We start from the raw sequence: 23512 nt of genomic DNA, 5'->3' as shown, positions 1-23512 counted from the left end.
GCAGGAGGTTTAAATTGATTAGTACAGTAATTATAAAGTTTCTTTGTTTCTAGGTAAATGCAACAGCTTACAGTAACAGGTGAGAAAAAATAACCAGTTTTCTTCAGGCTTCAGTTACTTTTACTGCAGAGCGATAGAGACACAGATGCTGCTTGTTGCAATCTGGAGACCTTCAGTCTCTGTGTTCTTCACATACACCAACTGTTCAGCTACCCAGGAACCAATCAGAGATTCTCATCAGTCTGATGACCTCTGGCATCCACAACTGGTCACAGTTGCACAAACTAATAAGCAACCTATTGCTAGTTGAATCACACTCTGCCCACACACCCTGGCAAACGTTCTGTCTTATCTTTCCTGTCCCATTGTTTGTACAGCAAGAGTGCAAACACAACTCGCAATGCATGCCAGTATTTTGTGTCTTTTCTAAGAAATGCAGAAATCCCTTCCAAAATCAAATCTAAAGAAAAATTTTAAAAATAGTGTTTATAATATTTTTTCTTAATTCATGGGATGTGCGTGTTGCTGTCTGGGACAGCATTTATTAACTATTCCTAGCTCCCCTTGAGAATGTGCTAGACTCGTAATGTCAGTGGAGAGGGAATTCCTATCACTAAAATCAGACAAAGCATTGGCATTAAAGAGATAGACTAGCCTTGGTATCCCTCCAATGCAGCAGCTGAAACTCACTGTTTGCTCCAGAAGCTGAGACTTTTGCAGGCAATGCCATAGGACTTTGTCTTTTAAAAATAACCGTGATTCATAATTTAAAGTTTTAGTAAAGATTTGTAGGCCGGGTTGTGCGTGAGGTTGTTAAATTGCTCACCGAGCTGGCTTGTTCTCGTTCAGACGTTTCGTCACCATGCGTACGAACACAACAAACTTTCCTTAATATCAGTACACTCGGACAATGAAGGCCATCAGTTTAACTGGGACAACATAACTGTAGTAGCCCAAGCCAAACATAGACACGCACGGGAATTCCTAGAAGCATGGTTCTCAACCTGTAATGCAATCAACAAACATATAGAATTGGGCCCATATACAAACCCATACAGAACAAAACCGGAAATGACACCACTCGCAATAACGGACCGGACATTTTAAATTCCAAGCGGAGTAGGACAACATCGCTTCATCGGAGGCCTCACTGATGATGTTACCTAGCATGGTAACAAAATGTCTGAACGAAAACAAGCCAGTGATTCATAATGTAAGATTCCACCTCCACACGGCATCCCCTCCCCCCCAAACACGTGATAACAGCTGGCTGCAACAGGTTGCAGAAGCATCTGTGCACGCAAATTTGTGACAAAATGCAGAATACTTCTCTGCTGTCTCCATGCTCCATGCACAGTGATGTGAGCAACAACCCGTTGCCAGGATGCAGGGTACACTGCAGAGGAGCTTGCAGTGAGAGGGGAAAAATCCAGTCATTGTGGTCCATTAGGGTATACAACATGGGGAGAGGGGGACAAAGAGTGACATTCTACATAGTCACTGTAAGGAGATAAACACCAAATTAAAAAGCAGAACCTCCAAAAGTCAACATTTCAGAGCAAATCATATTAGAGAGATGAATGTGTGGCTCAAAGACTAGTGTGGGCGATTTGGGTTCCAGTTCTTAGGGAACTGGCACCAGTATGGGGGGAGAGGGGAATCTGTATCTATGGGACAGTCTCCAAATGAACCGTGCTGAAATCGATGCTCTCACTGACTGAATAACTAGGGAATAGTGGGAGCAAGGATCAAATTTGGGAAGACGTGGTAAATCAAAGAGTAGAGTCAAGGCTGAAGAGAAAGGTAAACAGGCCATGACACGAAAAGGTAAACAGTATGAATCTGAGTCAACTTACGGATAAGATTAACATTTACAAGGCAGTAAAAGGACAAAACCAAAGGCTCTGTATCTGAATGCATGTTGCAGTTGAAACAAAGCAGATTAAACTAGAGCACAAATGGAAATGAATAAGTACGATCTGGTAGCCATAACTGGAAATAGTTGAAACAAAACAGATTAAACTAGAGCACAAATGGAAATGAATAAGTACGATCTGGTAGCCACAACTGGGATCTAAATCTTGAAGGGTACCAGGCTTTGGAAATGATATGAGACGAGGAAAAAGTAGAAGGGTTAATGATGGTATTAATGCAAGAGAGATGACTTGCATTCAGACTTCAAGATGGTGTAATCTCCAATTTCAGTTGAAATGAGAAATTATAATAAAGGCAAGTAGTTAGTTCTGGATTGGTATACAGATACCTTGCACAATAAGCACACAATAGGTTGGGGTGTAAAGGAAGAAATAATGAGAGCTTTCCAGAAAGACATTGTGATAATTATAGGATATTTTAATCTACAAATTAAATGGAACAAGTCAAATTGGCAAAGGTAGCCTCGCTGAAGAGTTTATAAAAAATCTTTAGGCTTTTTTCTAAGAACATCATGTTCTGGAGCTAACCAGAGAGGAGGCTATATTAGCCCTGCTATTGTGCAATGACATGCGATTCATTAATGATCACATGGTGAAGGTAGCAGCGACCATAATTTGATTGATTTTAAAACAGAGATTGGCTGAAATATTTTCTTTCAGATTGTCATGAGTCTTTGGAACTCTCTTCCTAAAAAGGTGATGGAAGAAAATACTTGAATATTTTTGAGGCAAAGTTAGTTACCACAGTTAGTACTGTGGACACTGGAAATCAGAAATAAAAACAGCAATTGCTGGAAAAGCTCTGTAGGTCTGGCAACATCTGTGGATTAGAGATCAGAGTTAACATTTTTGGTTGAGTGACCCTTCCTCAGAACAGTTTTTGTTTTGTTAGATTCTTGTTAAGTAAGGGGTGAAGGGAGTAGGTGGGAATGGAAGTTTGAAATTACAATCAGTTCAGCCATGATCCTATTGAGTGATGCAGCAGACCCAAGGGACTGAATAGCTTATTCCTGCTCCTAGTTCTGTTTTAAACAAAAACAGACAACACTCAAAACAGCAGATCAGTTTGTACCTGTGGAGAGAGAAACACAGTAATGTTTCATCAGAACTAGTTATAAAAGGTTTTGAGCAAGAGTTGCTTGAGCCAATAACAAAGGACCATCTGTAATACAATAGTAGACAAGAGGGATTGAATAACAGAACAGTTTGTCCCTGTAATACTAAGGGGATAATGTTGTGATAAAAGAAAGAGAAATGAGAGATGTGCCTAAAGCAGGTTGTGCTGCTGACTGTAAGCAAAAATAAGAGCAATACCAAAACATTCAAAGAGAAAGGAACAAGATGGTCAAGGGGCATGCAGGACTTAGATTTTGAAATTGTTGAACTTGATGTTGAGGCCAGAAAGGAATAAAGTGCCAAAGCGAAAGATGAAGTGGTATGATTCGAGCATAAGCTTAATGTGAGCTTAACTGGAACGGTACAGAAGACCAAGGACAAAGATGTTAGCATGAGAGGAAGGTGAAGAATTAACATGACGGGCCACTCAAAGCTCAGGTCATGTTTGTCGACTGAATGGTCACCCTATATCTACATTTGGTCTCCCTAATGTGTGGAGGTCACATTGTGGATAGCGAATATTGTATAATAGATTGAAAGAAGGACATATAAAACATCCTTCACCTGGAAGGAATCTTTGAGGTTTTGGACAGTGAGAGAGAGGAGGTAAAAGTGTCAGTATTACATTTCCTGCATTTGTATGGAAAGATGCTATGGGAGGGGGACAGAGCCTTGGAGATGGTTAAGAAGTGGACCAGGCTATCATGGAGGAAGTAGTCTCTTTGAATGTTGAAAGTGGAATTAAGGGGAAATTGTGGGTTGTGGTGACGGAGTCAATAAGATTTTCCAATCAAAGATCATACCTTTTTTTTCCAATTTCCACTTATTTCTCAGTTTAATATCGTTCATCTGTGACTCTTCCCTTCCATTCCTTGAGTTTTCTGTCTCCATTTCTGTCAATGTACTGTCAGTGAATAGTCAGTATAAGTCTACTGACTCCCATAGCAATCACAACAATGCTTCCTCACACCCTACATCCTGTAAGGACTCTCTTCCATTCTCCCAGTTCCTCTGTCTTGATCACATGACTGGCACATTTCTGATCTCACCTCTTCTTGCCAGAGTCATGATACGGTTCTCTTTGTCCTCATCTTCCAGTGTACCAGCCTCCTTATTGAATGAGTTGTTTTCCATCATTTGGTGTCCCAGGTTCAGCATTGACCCTTCCTCCAACAGCACTGAGCAGTTTAACTGATTACTAAAAATCTTGGGTGGCCTTGCTGTACACAGTTTGTCTGTTGTGGTTGCCCATGCAACAACAGTGATTCGATTTCAAAAGTAATTCATGGGTTGCAAAGTGTCTTGGGACGTCCTGAGGTTGTGAAAGTGGTCCAAAGAATTCAAGTTTTTTTTTTCTGTCTTTACCTGACCTTGGATGCCAATAGCTGTGTCTCATTCCTCAACGGATATCTTTAATTGAGTGAGCACAAAGTTGTTTTGTTTAAGTACCTGCTTCATTTAAGTGAATAGAATTTACAAGCCATATTCCAATTTAATCCATTCAATTAAGCTTCATTGAAATCCTTACCAATTAATTATTACCACTCATCTTCCTGGACCATCTCTAACACCTCTCTCACCTTCCTGGACCTCTCTGTCTCCATCTCGGGTAACCACCTAGAAACCAATATCCATTTCAAGTCCACTGACTCCCACAGCTATCTAGAATACACCTCCTCCCACCCACCTTCCTGCAAAAATGCCATCCCCTATTCCCAAATCCTTCGTCTCCACCGCATCTGCTCCCAGGATGAGGCATTCCACTCCCGTACATCTCAGTGTCCTCGTTTTTCAAGGACCGCAACTTCCTCCCCTCAGTGGTCGAGAACGCCCTCGACCGTGTCTCCCGCATTTCCCGCAACTCATCCCTCACACCCCGTCCCCGCAATAACAACCAAAAAAGAATCCCCCTCGTCGTCATGTACTACCCCACCAACCTCCGGATCCAATGCATCATCCTCCGACACTTCCGCCATCTGCAATCTGACCCCACCACCAAAGACATTTTTCCCTCCCCACCCTTATCTGCTTTCCGGAGGGACCAGTCTCTCCGTGACTCCCTTGTCCGCTCCACACTCCCCTCCAGCCCCACCATACCTGGCACTTTTCCCTGCAACCGCAGGAAGTGCTACACCTGCCCCCACATCTCGTCCCTCACCCCCATCCCAGGCCCCAAGATGTTCACCTGCACATCTGCTAATGTGGTATACTGCATCCGCTGTACCTGTTGTGGCCTCCTCTACATCGAGGAAACCAAGCAGAGGCTTGGGAACCGCTTTGCAGAACACCTACGCTCAGTTCGCAATAAACAACTGCACCTCCCAGTCGCGAACCATTTCAACTCCCCCTCCCATTCCTCAAACGACATGTCCATCCTGGGCCTCCTGCAGTGCCACAACGATGCCACCCAAAGGTTGCAGGAACAGCAACTCCTATTCCGCTTGGGAACCCTGCAGCCCAATGGCATCAATGTGGATTTCACAAGCTTCAAAATCTCCCCTCCCCCTACCGCATCCCAAAACCAGCTCAGCTCGTCCCCGCCTCCCTAACCTGTTCTTCCTCCCACCTATCCCCTCCTCCCACCTCAAGCCCCACCCCCATTTCCTACCTATTAACCTCATCCCGCCCCCTTGACCTGACTGTCCTCTCTGGACTGACCTATCTCCTCCCTACCTCCCCACCTACACTCACCTTTACTGGCTCCATCCCCGCCTCTTTGACCTGTCTGTCTCCTCTCCACCTATCTTCTCCTCTATCCATCTTCTATCCGCCTCCCCCTCTCTCCCTATTTATTTCAGAACCCCCTTCCCCTCCCCCATTTCTGAAGAAGGGTCTAGGCCCGAAACGTTAGCTTTCCTGCTCCTCTGATGCTGCTTGGCCTGCTGTGTTCATCCAGCTCTACACCTTGTTATCTCAAATTATTACCAGGTGATTTTTTTTCAGTTTATCTTAAATCCCTAGCCTGGAATTACTTGATTGCTTAAGGAGGAGGGAATAGCTCATATTGTAACCTCTGAGTACAAAAGAACTTGCATTTATATTGCACCTTTCACAACTTCAGGATGTCCCAAATGGTTCACAGCTAATGAAATACTTTTGAAGTGTAGTCACCACTATAACATTGGAAAAATAGCTGCTGATTTGCACACAATAGGTTCCCACAAACAGCAGTGAGACAATAACTAACAAATCTGTTTTAGTGATGTTGTTTGAGGGGAAAAATGATGGCTAGCACAAGTTGAGAATATAACCCCTATTGTACCTAACTCCAAGTATTTTAGGCAGAAATGTAGAGACAGCTTTACTCCACATGCCATATAATCCAACACTTCTAGGAGCAGCACTTTGGTTTATTATCGCATGGAACTAAAATGACACAGAATGTTCAATGGTACATTGTAATGAGATCTGTGGACTGGAGCTATCCCCTTTTGCATTGAAAAATCTTGATGAATAACCATTAATGGTAGTTAAATGATAGATTTGGTTTTAAAAATGAGGAGGCTTTAAGAAAAATGTAAAATTGAGGGAAATGGTAAATTCCAGTTTTGAGGTCTTGAGAATAAGTGAGTTGAATGGCTTCCTGATCGAACAGCCCAGAGAATGCATTATTCAGCATTTACTCTGAGCCATGAGATGCATAGAACATAGAACATAGAACATTGCAGCGCAGTACAGGCCCTTCGGCCCTCGATGTTGCGCCGACCTGTGAAACCAATCTGAAGCCCATCTAACCTGAACTATTCCATTATCATCCATATGTTTATCCAATGACTATTTAAATGCCCTTAAAGTTGGCGAGTCTACTACTTTTGCAGGCAGGACATTCCACGCCCTTACTACTCTCTGAGTAAAGAACCTACCTCTGACATCTGTCCTATATCTATCACCCCTCAATTTAAAGCTATGTCCCCTCGTGCTAGCCATCACCATCCAAGGAAAAAGGCTCCCACTGTCCACCCTATCTAATCCTCTGATCATCTTGTATGTCTCTATTAAGTCACCTCTTAAACTTCTTTTCTCTAATGAAAACAGCCTCAAGTCCCTCAGCCTTTCCTCATAAGACCTTCCCTCCATACCAGGCAACATCCTGGTAAATCTCCTCTGCATCCTTTCCAATGCTTCCACATCCTTCCGATAATGCGGTGACCAGAACTGTACGCGATACTCCGAGTGCGGCCGCACCAGAGTTTTGTACAGCTGCAACATGACCTCACGGCTCCGAAACTCAATCCCTGTACCAGTAAAACCTAACACATCGTATGCCTCCTTAACAACGCTATCAACTTGGGTGGCAACTTTCAGTGATCTATGCACATGGACACCGAGATCTCTCTGCTCATCCACACTACCAAGAATCTTACCATTAGCCCAGTACTCTGTATTCCTGTTACTCCTTCCAAAGTGAATCACCTCACACTTTTCCGCATTAAACTCCATTTGCCCAGCTCAGCTCTGCAGCTTATCTATGTCCCTCTGTAACCTGCAACATCCTTCCGCACTATCCACAACTCCACCGACTTTGGTGTCATCCGCAAATTAGACGGTCTGGAAGGGGCTTTGCCTTTCATTTAACTTGAGTCGAACTTGACTTGCAAACAGATTTCATTGTGACATGACATTCGATGTGGATATCATCTTCCCTGAGCTATCATCCCTAACTTAAACACGTGCAGATTGTGATTCAGTTGTGTACAAAAGGGTTCTGAGGAGTCATAAGAATCAAGGGATAGACAGGAATGAGGATTGTAGTTTTCCAAACTTTTCAATTTCACACACTTGTGTTGGTATTAATATACTTTTCCATCAACAAAATTGGAAATATTCAATCTGAGAACATTTTTTCCAACACACTGCGATCTTTTAGTTCCGACTGAGGAACAGGAAATAACAGAAATATTTTGTCGAAACATTTGGTTTGTGGGCCACTGAGAGGGTCTGGAAATGCTTAGAACCTTGTTAAAAAAGCAAAGATAGACATCTGTCATCAATTGGAGAGGAGCAGAGCATAGGAAAGAAGCTATGTAAAAGTGCTGAAAGAAAATGTGACCTCAAACTGTGTTGTGAAACATTACTGCCCTATGTCAGGAATTAAGAACAGCAGAAGGACTGTGGGATTAGACCACAGAAGCAGCAGAGGCAATTAAGCTCAGAAATATGGAAGTAACACAAAGAATATAAAATTATGTAACAGCAAAGAATTTTGTAATGTAACAGATATGATACCAATGTAAGGAATTGTGGAATAGAATCAGCATTAGAAATCCAAAACTAGATGCCTAATATGCATCCAAATGAAGAATATTGGAGGTTAACAGATATGATACCAATATGAAAAATGTAGGGGTAGAAATGTAAAATTAAGGTACACAATATGTGACCACTGTGGTGAAATATCAGATATGGAGAAGGAAGCAACATCAGAGGTAAAGGTTATGGGCTCCTAATGTACATGAAACTAGCACAAAAATTTATGATTAACATAGCAAGTTCAATTGGAATTCAGCATTCACTGTAATTAGAATTTGAGACCCTACATTTCTTTCACTCAGCTATTAAAATATCCGCAACTATAACTTATGGCATGTTGTGTCCAGCAATATACCAGTAATTCAACAACAACATATTTATATAGCACCCTTTTTATGTAGGCAAATATGCCAGAATGCATCACAGAGATGCAAGGGTAAAGGCAAATATCTGGCCTAAGGATTCCCTGATTTCCTTCCATACCTTCAACAGAAGACTCTCTGAAGAAATGTGCCAGCAGTCAGTTATGCTATTTCTCTGAGATTTCTGAAGATTTCCATCTATGTGACAGAGGAAATGCAGAATGTTGCTGTGGAAATTAACAGCAAGGTTAAAGTAGAGTTAAAAGTGGGTAATCTTATTCGGCTGGTAGTAAATCGGGACACTGATTTTCATCTCCATGTGAAACAGTGAGAAATTGATTTCCTTATGTAAATTTCCTTGTGCAAAGTCAATAAATGTATTTATTTGTGCTCTCAGTAAATAAGGAAATACTATAGACTTTCCAGAAAGCAAGCAAAGAACAGAGCAAATCTCTTACAAATTAATTCCAAATCTTTCAATTAGTAATGTGCAGTCCCTCATCTTACTCTCAAAACCCAGCAATATGTAGATACCACAAATCCAGACAATCACCTATAACTTGAAATTTCCAGTAATTTATGATTGACTGCATGAACTTAAAATTAGCTGCAATTATCTGGATTTACTGCTTCAGGCAACTTTCCTGCAAGCAATACTTAGTCTTGGAGGAATTGGGCAGGTTAAACAAAAAGAATTAAGTGTCACAATTGTGTTCCGAACTACTGTGGACAGTGCCACTAAAGCTCTGATTGTGTAAATATTTTAACCATGTATTGTTTCCACGGAGTGGCATTTTGGGCTAAGATCTTCAAGATGTGATTGAATAGGAATAAACTTATGGGACCAAGTGTGGACTTGGCATATTGATTCATTCACGTTTTAATTGTTATCTGCATCTATTCATAAGCCTGCTGCATTAGATAGACGATTCACTCATGAGACCATATTTGTTCCTCCTGTCCTCTTCTGTACACTTGTTTATGCTGTTCTCGAATGTGTGTAAGTAACTAAAGCATTGTACTGGTGAGGTTGTTGGTGATGGAAGCAAGGATGCATGTACATCGTGCTTCACAACCTCCGATGTCCCAAAGCACTTAGCAGCCCAATTAGCATTTTTTGAAGTGTAGTTACTGTTCTAACATAGGAAGCATGGCAGCCAATTTGCACACAGCAAGCTCCTACAAAAAAATATGATAATGACCAGATAATCTAGTTTTGATATTTTATGAAAGCATGCCATTATTGCAGTAGTGGCACTTCTTGTTCAAAGCTTTAAGGTGTATAATTTTAATACAAGGCTTTCACTGCTGCTGTGTGTGCTGAAGCAACATTGTTTGCAGTGACAGATGATGTGACTAATCTAGAGTGGGAAGATGGAAAGTGAAACAAAGGAAATTCAAGGGAAAAATGACTAACGATAAGAAATTTCCTCATTTCAAGCATTTTAACCTTTATCTATATTTATGTTCTGTGTGACCCTGTTCCTTACAAAGTTCCTGGACCGAAAATTGAATACATCAGATTTGCTCAAGTAATGACAGCTCTGCTATTCATCAATGTTTCAAAAATGTTGAAGCTCTGATGAAAATGGCTTGGAAAATAGAAACCAAGCAGCAAGATTCTTCGTAATATCTAAACACCTGACTTGGCATATGCAGCTTTTGTGTTCCTAACCAGATGTTTTAAGCCAGAATATCTATCTGAAGAATTGAACTCCATTGTTGCAATTTTGCTTTTTTGTGCACCCAAATTCTGTTAGGCTGTGAGACATAACACCATCAGATAAATCCAACAAACCGCACAGCCTCATTTTCTGACCAAGCTCTCTTCAAGCCATGGATCCTGTGCTTTCCCTGATTAAAGATGGAAGAAGGTGCTAGCGATATAACCTGATTAAAATCAGTTGTTTTGCATTACATCAATGACTGATACATGACTTGTATTGTTTGGTGATGATGGAGGAGATAAGAATGTATGTCTTCATAGCATCACAGCAGCAGGGAGAATAACTTGTGGATTTTCCATCACTAAAAGTTATCGTTGTATTTTACTGGGGTAATAGTACTGATCAGACTTTGGGTTTATCCTCTTGAATTTCCTGTACACTGGGATCTTGTTATAGTGATAACTCTAGCCAGTATTCCAATCAAGTAATCACTATAAATGACTGATCAATATATCAGATGATAGTAATCTCAAAATGTAATTCTGAACCCCGATCCACAATATATATTAACAAATATATATCCATGAGATACTTTTAATTAAGAAGACCCTTCTCGGTTTTCCAGGGAAACAGATTCAGATAAACACCCGATCATCATTCAATCTGGATCAGATTCCCACTGGACTGGTTCATTAAATTAATAATATGGAGGACGTAAGTCCACCAGAACAGCTGAGAGTTTAGATGAGTGAAGTAGCAGGAACTGACCAGCTGCAATCTTCTAACTTTCAAAATCACATGAGTGAGAAATGTGACAACCTGCAAGGCTCACCCCAGATGTTAACCCAATGGAGTGAGGTGTTTATAGAATGGAGGTGTACACTTTTCCTGCTTCTTAGGTAGTCCTTTGCAATTGAGGATGATTTGCTTCCACTCCAGTTTGATGGATTTAAGAAAGTTGACAAGTTCAATGTGCAGTCGGCAGACTCTGATTTGATTTGATTTATTGTCACGTGTACCTTAAGTACAGTGAAAAGCTTTGTTTGCAAGCAGTACAGGCAGATCATAGTAAGCAAGGGCATATAGAATATAAGGTGCTTGTACAGAGTGAGGCATACAGGCTATATCGCACAGAAGGTGTGCGAAGCAAGATCAACATTAACAAGATCAACGTTGTTTGAAGTTAGACAGTCCATTCATCAGTCTGCCTGCCACATGTGGAGCAGATGGTGCTTCAAGAGTTAGGTGTCTGAGATGTTTGGAAGTTGTGTCCTTTCTCCAATGCCTTGATGGTCAGTGCCTTCCCAAATGAATCCTTACCGTTTTAGTAGATCACGAGCCAGGAACCTCTGTGAGTCAACAGAAATGTTTGACCTTTTCAAGGATGCTTTCTGAATATTCCTAAAGTGTTTCTGCTGTCTTCCTGAGAGTGTCCTGCCATAACCAGGCAGCAGCTTCGGTGTGGGGAGATGGTATCTGGTGTCAGGCATATGCCTGACATGCCCTGCCCAGCGAAGCTGGTTTCGAGAGATTGGTGTCTCAGTGCTGGCTGTGGGACAGCACACTGTTATTTAACCGACTTCTCTCACACATCGAATGAGTATTTAATACCCATAATAATGTTATCCTAAAGGTTAAATCCATCCACACTTGGTGCAAGTTTTTTGTTTTTCTTCCATCCTTTAAAATCATTTGCTTCAAAATGGACACACGTTTGGTTTCTGGAAACAATCAAGACTGGTCTTCGACCTTATCAACTGGATAGCAGTTTTGACATGATAAAAATAGGGCAACATGCAGGTGTGGTAAATTATTCCAAAGTCGTCTATCTGAATGAAAAAGATGCTTTCCACCAGGTCATTCTTCCTTGTCAGTCTCCTCCATTTGCAAACTGAATGAGGGGGTTTGCTGATGAACTTTCTGTTCTAGTATCCTCACTAACCCCTACATTACAAAGCAGAATACATTACTTCATTAGTTATACAGTGCCTTGCAATTTTCTGAGGTTATGGAAGATGTTATATAAAGTTAAGTTCTTTTTAAATATTAAATGATAAAAACCCAAGCTCTGAGCAGGACACAATGCAGATCATAGACCATGCCTGGTGAGGTTTTGAACTGCCTCTGTTGGCTCAAGTTTGTGTTTTCCTTCATCTCCTTCTGGTTACACTGAGCTTCCCAGCAGGCTCTTTTTGGACTGGTAACCTTGAAATGATTGAAGCAAATGAAATCTCCTGAAGCACTCATTAAACCACAAGCGCACACCTGTGAATTCATTTACATCAATGCAGCCAAGTTACCTTTGAAGTTTCTGTATGGTTTGGACAAGACTTTGAAAGCCCAGTAGTGCACCTATTTCTTTCCCTGTCCTTCCTTTCTCTGTCCACTAGATGCTCGTATGTCAAGCTGAGGAATGAAACCTTGCAGTCCTGAGGCCCCGTGTTAGGATCAAGCACTCCCAAACTAAGGTGTAGGCAGATCAAAGTAAAAGTCTCTTCTATTTTGTACCTCCACACTGTCCTCAAGAACCCCCATACCACTGATTCTCTGAGGTTGGCATATTAGGAGCAGATTTGAGTGCAATTCTATATAGAATCTTTATTGCTGCCCCAACCAGGAATGAGATGCAATGTTCAGCAAGTCAGCCTGAGATGGAATTAGACCCAAGTCCCTTCAGTACATAAATCTGGAATCTTCTGTCCATTAACAAGGAGCTGAATCCCACCCGAAAACAGCTAAGCGTCATTTTCATCGAGTGTCATGGAGTGTTTCTTTCCATGAGGCCTAGCACACTTTCTCGTGCTATCAACCCAAACGCATCTCATTAACTAGGTTCCACGCCCTTATGACAATCAGCTCATCTGATGCTAGCACAATTCTTCCCCTCAGCATAGGTGGGCATACTTGCCACAGCTTGGGATATGAAGTCAGGGCCTTTTTATCTGTGATAAATACATCTTTAGCTGATTTTTGTTTTTTTAATTCATTCATGGAATGAGGGCATTGCTGAACTAGCCAGCATTTATTGCCCAACCCTATTTGCCCAGAGGGCAGTTAAGAGTCAACCACATTGCTGTGGTTTTGGAGTCACATGTAGGCCAGACCCGGTAAAGGATGGCAGTTAAAGATAGCACTCCCAAGCTAAGGTGTGGTCAGATCAGAGTAAAGGTCTCTTCTTTGTTGTAACTCCACACTGTCCTCAAGAACCCAGTACCACTGGCTCTCTTCGCTAAAGGACATTCGTGAACTGGTAATAAATAAGCAGAAAATAAAGAAGTAAAGCACACACAATTTAATTAAAAAAGCACTGCTTTTCCTCTGTTTATTTTGGCAACCAGTGCCCCAGAAGTTAATATTTACATGCATATACCCCACAAATGTGAGTTTTAAAATTACATGACTAACACAGGTTCCTATTACTCTATTATTTACAAGTTTAGCCACATCTGTCGTCCCAATTAGTCACATATGGCTAGTGACTGACATAGACAACTGTGTTTAAATGTAATAGCCGTGACCAGATTCTAGACTGTTCCGTGGACGCAGCCCAGGCTGAAAAATGCAGTGAATGGGTGTAGGGGACATTCTATTAGAGTACTGACTCTGCCTGCCTCTCCTGATTGCAGAATGTGCCAGTAACAAGTTTGGAGTGAATTGTCTGCAGACGTGTGACTGTGGAGGAGCCCCATGTGACAGTGTGACTGGAAAGTGCAGCTGTCCAGCTGGAAAAATGGGCCCTGGCTGTAAGAAAGGTTAGAGCGCAAACATCATGAGCAATATTTCATTTCTGTGTTAATCTCTACTAACATAGTCTGAGCAGAATTGTAATTAAAAACATTTTGAAATGGTTCTACGTAATAGAAATAATGCATGTTGCACTGATATAACCCCAGGTAACACTACCAATGTATAAAAATCTCTCCTTATGATTGCTTCAGAGAATGTCACATATAATGTCACCACTGCCACCATCCACACTTGTAATGGGCTGCCACCCATGTTGAACAAATTGTGTAAATGATGTGTCACCACTACAGGAGGCATTTGCAGGGCCACTACTTTTAATGCAATAAGCATGTTGTCTATTTTGGCTGTTCTGCAAGTACTTACGCCTATTTCCTCATTTAAAAGGCTCTGCTGATTTCCACCAGTCCTGTCTTCAAGTGGTTTCAAGCGGCCACTCGCAGTTTTAATTCAATGACCTTTGAGTTTGAGTTATAAGGAGAGGCTGGATAGGCTGGGACTCTTCACTAGAGCATAGGAAACTGAGGAGTGACCTTATAAAGGTCTGTAAAATCATGAAAGGTAGATAGCCAACAGCTTTTCCCCATGGTATGGAAGTAGAGAGCACAGGTTTAAGGTGAGAGGGGAGAGATACAAAAGGGTCTAGACAGTGGTGAGACAGAACAGTCTGCCAAGAGGTAGTGGTGGAGGCCAGTACAGTTTTGTCATTTTAAGAAATATTTAGACAGGTACATGGGTGGGATATGGACCAAACACAGGCAAATGGGACTAGTTTAATAGTGAAGACTGAGCAACATGGACAACTTGGGCCAAATGGCCTGGTTCCATGCTGTAAACCTCTATGACTCTAACCTCAGCACCAGACAACAATTAGGAAAGATTAAGTGGAGATTTCTTATTTTAAAAAAATGTTTGCTTAACATTTTCAATTTAACCATCCACTGAAGTTAACACCAGTGAGGCTGGTATTAGCTTTGATGAGTGTATTGTGTCTTTGGTGATAGTTTTTACTTTGGCATTTGGGTAGGCTGGGTGAGCCCTGCACCAAGACCCAAGCTCAAAATCCATGCTAACCATCCATTAGGTGGTTAGGGTAGACATGCCCCCAAGACTTGTATGCGTACTGTCCAGCTTACCAGAGGTTACCAGCAGTGTAGGGCTTAGAAATTCATATTTCAAAAACAGAAACTTTTTTTTAATTGTATAGGCGTGTTCCTTTTTTGCATGTATTGGGAGCTAAGCGACATTAACTTTGATCAATTGTTTCCCCCCATTATGTTGTAACAATTTCTATTCCTCCGATTTCTCCACACAGAGTGCCAAGAGGGTCACTGGGGCCTGGCCTGCAAGGGGATTTGCCCCATCTGTGAAAACAATGGGACCTGCAATAAGAAGACTGGGCAGTGTACCTGCCCACCAGGATTCATGGGGAAACTGTGTCAGAACTGTAAGTATTCTACCTGGTGTAGCTTGGTTTAGGGGAGTTCAGACATGTCTCTCTTTATTACAAACTCTGGGTTACATGCTCTCCTAAAAATCCTGTACAAATAGAGTCCATTTCCCTCAATAGTCCAGACTCCAATATGGTGGAAGTTAGTTCTTACTTTTGTTTATATCTCTTAGTTGGCGTAGGAACAGGGAGAGATACTTCAGTCCCTTGAGCACCTTCCATCATTCAGTTAGAATATGGCTACTCTCTATCTTAACTCCATCACTTTGGCTCTGTCACCCTAACACTAACCCCAACCCTAACCCTAACCCTTTAGCTAACAATGTGTATCAATTTCAGTTTGAAACCGTCAATACTATAGGAAGGATGTTGTGAAACTTGAAAACGTTCAGAAAGGATTTACAAGGATGTTGCCAGGGTTGGAGGGTTTGAACTATAGTGAGAGACTGAATAGGCTGGGGCTATTTTCCCTGGAGCATCAGAGGATGAGGGATGACCTTATACAAGTTAATAAAGTCATGAGGGGCATGGATAGGGTGAATAGTCAAGGTTGTTTCCTCAGGTTAGAAGAGTCCAAAACTAGAGGGCATAAGTTTAAGGTTAGAGGGGAAGGATTTAAAAGGGACCTAATGGGCAACTTTTTCACACAGAGGGTGATGAGTGTATGGAATGAGCTGCTGAAGGAGTTGGTGGAGGCTGGTATAATTACAATATTTAAGAGGCATCTGGATGGGTATATGAATAGGAAATGGTTCAGAGGGATATGGGCCAAATACGCAAAAGGAGCAAGATTAATGTAGAATATTTGTTTGGCATGATTCAGTTGGACCAAAGGGTCTGTTTATGTGCGGTACAACTCTATGACTCTATAATTGACTTCCAGTCTCGGCAACGTTTTGAGGGAGTTTTGAATTTCTTTTATCTGAATCTATGACCCATATTTGTCCTGCTTGAATGCCTATTCCTGAATGCTTGGAAAAGCTCAGATCTTAGTGTTGTTCCCCCTTTATTGGGTAAATCCAATACTCAACTCTAAAATCTTAGGATCTCTAGGAATTAATTGCTGGAAATTTTCTGGAGTTTCTTTGCTCCACTGCCCTGTCCCAGTTGCCTACCCAATGGACTGAGCACATTAGCTCGCATGGGAAGATTGAACACTTAGGTGGGGTAACCATGGAACTGTATCTCTCAGCACGACCTTCAGGAACTGGGGGTTGGATGTTCGTATGTCAGCAAGATTTTCGGCAGTCACAAGAAGAGAAGCAACTTAGAGCTAGATGACTTGCTACTAGTGATGTGGTAAACTATCTTTCTGCAAATTTTGTATTTCTCGCTCATATTGCCAATGTTGTCTGTATTCATTTTGCTGTTTGGCATTTGTGATATATTTTATGATGTTCTGTGATAATTGCATTAGAATATGAGGAATGTACCTGTAAAAACTTGGCAGCCACATTTCCTGTTGTCACACTTCACTGTGATGTTGCACTGAAAATCAAACAATACTATTCCCAGAATTGTCACAAATGTAAAAATGTGATTTAACCACCAATTTTATCAAACCATCTAATTCAGGTTAAAAGAATATACACACTATGTTTTTCAGCAACAAAAAAAACCTTTTTATTATAACCAAACTTTTTAACCAAAAGCAAGAAAAAAAACATGAATTTATAACTCCATAGCTTAAACTCTATCTCCTACAAAGAGGCAAAACACAAATGTTTTGGTTGGGGGAGAGAAAAGAAGACAAAGAAGAACAATTCTGGTACTAGTCTAAATGACAGACATCGATAAGTTATTTTTCTTCAGTTTTCTCTTGATTCCTTCTGATTCTTTACTAATGACACAAGGTTGTGGGTACACCAATTCTCAGTCTTTCATTCACTGGTTGAGGCTTCACCTTTTCAGTATCTCTGAGGTTGTTCCTTCAAATCTCCTGTTGAAAGTTAAAGGTGAAGAGAGAGAGGATAACTAGCTGCCTAAATGTTTTTTTACCTGTCCACACATAGAAGAGAAAGAGTGAGAGATGGATGTTTTCTCTTTGCATACTAAATGTTTCCTACTGTTTTGCCTACAGGGAAGGTTGTGGCCTGTTGCTCAGGAAGTTGTTAGTATGCTCATGTCTCCTGAAACTACGTAACTGGTCAATTTAAAAACCAATCAAATAAGCATTTCTCAGCTGAATTGCCCTGAGGTCGCACACACAGACACACATGACGATGGTGTGTCTATTTTCTCCCACACTGCTCGAATAGTGGCTACAACTCACAATGTGTTCTTGAAAACTACAAATGACATTTTTCCCACAGTTTCCTTAGTTTAAAGCAGTAACTTTTTCTATTTTTAGTCCACAGTTCAAAAATGAAAGTGTCCTTTATGCTGTGGCACTTGTGATCCCTCAGATTTACCTGCTACCCAATTTCACTTAAATAAAAACCGAAAGAACTGTGGATGCTGTAAATCAGGAACAAGAACAGAAGTTGCTGGAAAAGCTCAGCAGGTCTGGCAGCATCTTTGAAGGAAAAATCAGAGTTAATGTTTCGGGTCCGGTGACCCTTCCTCAGAACTGATGGTGGCTGGGAAAACGTCAGTGTATATGCAGAAAAAAGGGAGGGGGAGTGGGATTTCACTTCACTGCCACCCATGCCCCTCAAACGATCTTCTTACCACAGCCTCTAGATCTATTGATGGTTCTTTCCAGTGACTGACAAAGTGGTCCGATCCCCAGTTCCTAGAGATCTGACCATGTCTCCTTCACCAACTGTTACTGCCTGACTAACTCCAACAGGTGCCATTCTCCACTGTTTTGTTATCCACTGCTATTTGGTTTTTCCTTCAACGTTTTTCTCTGTCTTCCTTTCCAAAAATTACCAGATTTTTTCATTCAGGTAAATCAGAATGCAGTGCCAACTAAAGTGTAGAAAAATAAACGTGGAAAATGTCAATGCAGGTGCAGGATGTCAACTGAGTTTGAAATAACGTTAAGCATCTTTAGGACGAATGTAACATTTTCTTTGTGACCTTTTTAGGAATCCTGAACTAGTACTAGATGTGAATGTATCTTTCTCTTTCAGCATGCCCTACCGGCCGATATGGCCTGGGCTGTCAGATGCGATGTACATGTGAGAACGAGGGTCTTTGCCATCCAGTGACAGGGCGTTGCACATGTTCTCCAGGATGGACTGGCCATAACTGCAGAAGAGGTAAGAACCACCTGTATAGGACTTTGGTTCGACCACATTTGGAATACTGCGTACAGTTCTGGTCGCCACATTACCAAAAGGATGTGGATGCTTTGGAGAGGGTGCAGAGGAGGTTCACCAGGATGTTGCCTGGTATGGAGGGCGCTAGATATGAAGAGAGGTTGAGTAGATTAGGATTATTTACATTAGAAAGACGGAGGTTGAGAGGGGAACCTGATTGAGGTCTGCAAAATCATGAGAGGTATAGACAGGGTGGATAGCAAGAAGCTTTTTCCCAGAGTGGGGGACTCAATCACTAGGAGTCACGATTTCAAGGTGAGAGGTGAAAAGTTTAAGGGAGATATGCGTGGAAAGTTCTTTACGCAGAGGGTGGTGGGTGCCTGGAACACGTTGCCAGCGGAAGTGGTAGAGGCGGGCACGATAGTGTCATTTAAGATGTATCTAGACAGATATGTGAATGGGCAGGGAGCAGAGGGATACAGATCCTTGGAAAATAGGTGACAGGTTTAGATAAAGGATCTGGATCGGCGCAGGCTTGGAGGGTGAAGGGCCTGTTCCTGTGCTGTAACTTTCTTTGTTCTTTGTTCTTTGTTCTTTGTTCACTCTATATGCTCCACCAAATCTCTCCAATCCTCCCACTATCTGTAATTGGCTTCCTAAAGGCCACCTTTTCTGGCCATTTGGTTCACAGTCAATTTTTGCCTGATTATAATCCTTTGAAATGCCTAAGGAGATTGTGCCATGGTGTATTGTAATGTACATTCTAGATTACATGTAACTTTTTTTAACCAGAAAGGATGGTCTATTCACAGAATCAACCAGAACATCATGTAATATACAGCTGTTTGAAGTTAGTGGGGAATACCTGTGTTAGAAACAGCAACAGGCCAGTCAGTCTCTGGAGCTGCCATGCCATTCAGTCAGATCATGGCTGATATGTAGCTCAAATCCATATCCTACAGTGTCCTAACGTAATTAAAATAAATCTGTATCAGTCTTGAAAACTTCAATTGCCCTAGCATCCACGATCTTTTGAGGTGAGAATTCCAGGTTTCCATTACCCTTTATGTGAAAACACTTTTACTGATTTTGAGCCATTTGGCATAGGTCTAAGTTTAAGATTGTTTCCTTTGTCCTTGATGCCCCCACCGAAGGAAAGACTTCCTCTGTTTCTGTGATGGTTGAAGGGTGTGATTACTTGAACCTTACAAAAGTATTTAGGGGCTGGCTCCAAGTTAACCTGGTTAATTGAACAGGCGAAACATGTATGAGAACCACCAAGATGCAGCTAAACATCACATTTGTGTATAGTTCACCATTACTTGGAACTAAGTTGAAAGGTTACTGTCCCTAATGAAGAGGGAAAATGCTCATATTTGCTGGCCTACCTACATGCCCTTCTCCTTCAGCTACTTCAATCTCTGTGGTGGTGGTACGCAGTCGATGTTTTGAAATAGGACATTCAAGAATTTTGACTCAGTGTTGTGAAGGAAAGGCAATTTATGCCCATTGAATGGTGATGAGAAGAACTCAAAGTTGGTGGTGTTTACCTGATTTCAGCTGTTATTCTCTTGGATTTGGGATTTCGGGGTAATATAGTAGTAGGCATGGTGAGTTTGTGTAGATTGTACAAAATGCAACAAAGGGGTGGGTATTGATTCCAGAAGCAGAGTGATTGATCATGCAATCTGCTTTTTGTTGCATAGTGTTGAACTTCGTGAGCATTATTATAGCCACTGTTGCCAGATGAATGGTTAGCATTTCATTAAACACTTGACTCTAAGAATCAGAGTATCATGGAATATTCGGCCTCTGCACTGTATTGTGCCACTGTGTTGTTGTGGTTGGTCGGGTTATAGACCTGATAAATGGTGATCACCAAGATGCTGATGTTGGGGTCTTGCATGTTTAGTAAGTACCTGTTAGGTCCTGCCAAGAGTCTCCTCAGCATGTTGGCCAGGCCTTTAATCCCTGTTTTGTTTCTCTTAAGCCTGCGATGCTGGACGGTGGGGCCCAGACTGTGTGAATACCTGTGACTGCAGGAACAGTGATGGGAGCTGCAACAGTGTCACAGGACAGTGCATCTGTGAGGCAGGTTTTACTGCTCAGCGCTGTGATCAGAGTAAGTACCTCTTAGAAATACGAGGCTGATGATCACTTAACACTGTTGCTGTCCCAGGGATGAGTGTTGCATTGCTAAAGAAAACATCCAGAAGTTGGGTGACTCCCCATGGTTTTTGTTTTAAACAGATGGACTTTAGTTCAGATAATCCACCAAATGGGTGAAGCTCTGCACCAGGATTGTTTATTTGCAAAGTGACCCCTTAATAATGCACCGACATGCAATGTGCAGAAACTTTACAGGAACAATTTATCCCTCAGCTCAACATCATTAAAACAGCTTCAACTAAAATAATTATTTATCCCATTGCATTACTCTTTCTCAGACCTTGCTGTGTGTAAGTTGGATATCCCCTATTGGTTGTAAAGTCCTTAGGACAACCTTAGGTCATAAAGGGTACTATATGGATGCAAATCCTTCCTTTCTTACTACATTTACAATTTAAGTATTTTAACATAACAATAGTCACTGAACCCCAGAAGTCACTCACTGTTTGAGCGACTTTCGATGATGTGATTAGGTGCTAAATTTAATACTAAATGTTACTGTCACATTATTCTACATGAACCAAATGAATACATACAAAGGTGTGCCAGAAATTTTAATCACAGAATTATATATTACAGCTCAGAAACAGGCCACTGGCTCGAGTGTTTGAAACATATAATCCCTAAGTGCAGATTGACACCATTCGGCCCATTGAGTCTGCACCAATCCTCCAAAAAGTATTCCATTCAGACCCACCTCCCTCTAACCCCACATTTACCGTGGCTAATCCACCTAGACTGCACACCATAAACAAGTTAGCATGGCCAATCCACCTCACCTGCCCATCTTTGGACTGTGGGAGGAGACCAGAGCACTGGGCAGAAACCCACACAGACATGAATGTGCAAACTCCACACAGACAGTCACCAAAGGCTGGAATCGAACCCAGGTCCCTGGAGCTATGAGGTAGCAGTGATAACCACTGAGCCACCATGCTGCCAGTTTGTCCTCTATGTAAACGATTCTCCACCTTATATCATAGCACTGCATTGATAGATCCTGCTATTACTTTCTTCCTTATATTCTAACCCAGCTTCCCTGTAAATACCTCTTATTCACCTGAACCTCTCCCTATGGTTGTAATTTCATATTCTCATCATTATCTGAGTTTCCTCTGAATTCCTTATTAGCCATTTTGTATTTATGACCCCTTCCTTCCCAATTTTCTCTTTTCTAGACAAATTAAGTCTGGCCTGGTCAGCACTGCTATCTGTGCTGTACGTAAAATCCCTGTTGTATCTGTGCGGTCATGTTAATCTCAGTCTGTTTGTTACGTTGGGCTGTTTTTCTTATCAGTCATATTTCAGTTATAAAATTTTTCACATCTGGCAGTGATTTAATGTGCAATTGGTCCCCGTGAAATTGTTTGGCCCAGCTCTGTGGCACTTAAAGGCGCATCATTTAAAGCCAAATTCAACACAAGCAAGTGTTGAGAGAGGAAGACTAATGAATATCCTTGCAACGGTAACACTTTAAATATTGAACTTTCTCTGCAGCTTTAAGAGTGCTGATAAATATCCTCAGACATCTGCAAAACTGGATTCCAATGATGAATGCTATAAATAATAATTAATATTGGTATATAGGGACCTTGTGTGTGCAGCGGAGACCCTAGGTTAGTCTTGAAGTGAAATAACATTGCCTATAAGCATAATTATTTTTATTTTTAGTTATAAGTGATGGACTTGGGGGTAAAATAGGAAATTGAGATGCTGCTGTGGACTCCTGTGCAACTAGCAATTAGATTGATGAATGACATGAATTCAGTAAAGGTTTGGTCTAGGTTTAGCAGCTTTCATTTGCAAGCACCATGCGGGATACTGGTGCAAACAACAAAATATCGCGGATACTGGCAGTCTGAAATTGAAACAGAAAATGTTGGAAACACTCAGCACATCTTGCATTTGAGAGAAAAACAGAGCTAACTAATTTCTGATGAAAGGTTGCTGACTTGAAACTTCGAGTGGAATCTTGTTGAGCCATACACGTTCTGGGGACCTGGGTTCAAATCCTGCCTTGGCAGATGGTGGAATTTGAATTCAATAAATATCTGGAATTAAGAATCTAATGATGACCATTAATCCAGTGTTGATTGTCGGAAAAACCCATCTGGTTCACTAATGTCCTTTAGGGATGGAAACTGCCATCCTTACCTGGTCTGGCCTACATGTGACTCCAGACCCACTGCAATGTGGTTGACTCTTAACTGCCCTCTGGGCAATTAGAGATGGGCAATAAATGCTGCCAGGTCAGCAATGGCCTCATCCCGTTAATGAATAAAGAAAAAAAATTCTTGCCAATCTGCTGGATGGAGAGCGGTAAGTTGGCTGCACAGTTTTACCCATTATGCATGTCACATGATGACAGGTCTACCTACTGCTGGGTTAATATCAATGGTGGTGGGAATAGATCCTTAAGTGGTCATGAACGAGGATCTCTAGTTGATGGTGGTGCAGGATGTTGAACCTTCCTGTCCTAACTTAATTCTGGCAGAGACAGGAAGGAGGCAGGTTTTAAGTAATGCTACCATTCCACTCATTAAATGCCTTTCCTGTCTCAGTAAATGCCCCTCCAATCTCCCAGCACACCACTAGAGAGGACAGACGATTCCAC

General features: G+C 41.5%; 1 protein-coding gene across 1 annotated transcript in view; it reads left to right on the top strand.

The window, feature by feature from the left end:
• Window positions 1-23512, top strand: part of LOC109935092 (multiple epidermal growth factor-like domains protein 6) — a 407878-nt gene that overhangs the window by 353341 nt on the left and 31025 nt on the right. The window contains exons 19-22 of the mRNA XM_048615100.1: window positions 13956-14081; window positions 15389-15520; window positions 18601-18729; window positions 20720-20851. Of these exons, the coding sequence (XP_048471057.1) occupies window positions 13956-14081; window positions 15389-15520; window positions 18601-18729; window positions 20720-20851 (519 nt within the window). The remainder of the gene's footprint in view (window positions 1-13955; window positions 14082-15388; window positions 15521-18600; window positions 18730-20719; window positions 20852-23512) is intronic.

This window comes from Rhincodon typus, chromosome 31, assembly GCF_021869965.1.
Source record: "Rhincodon typus isolate 14 chromosome 31, sRhiTyp1.1, whole genome shotgun sequence".
In the NCBI taxonomy this organism is placed as follows: domain Eukaryota; kingdom Metazoa; phylum Chordata; class Chondrichthyes; order Orectolobiformes; family Rhincodontidae; genus Rhincodon; species Rhincodon typus.
This window is presented reverse-complemented; position numbering and strand designations above follow the sequence as displayed.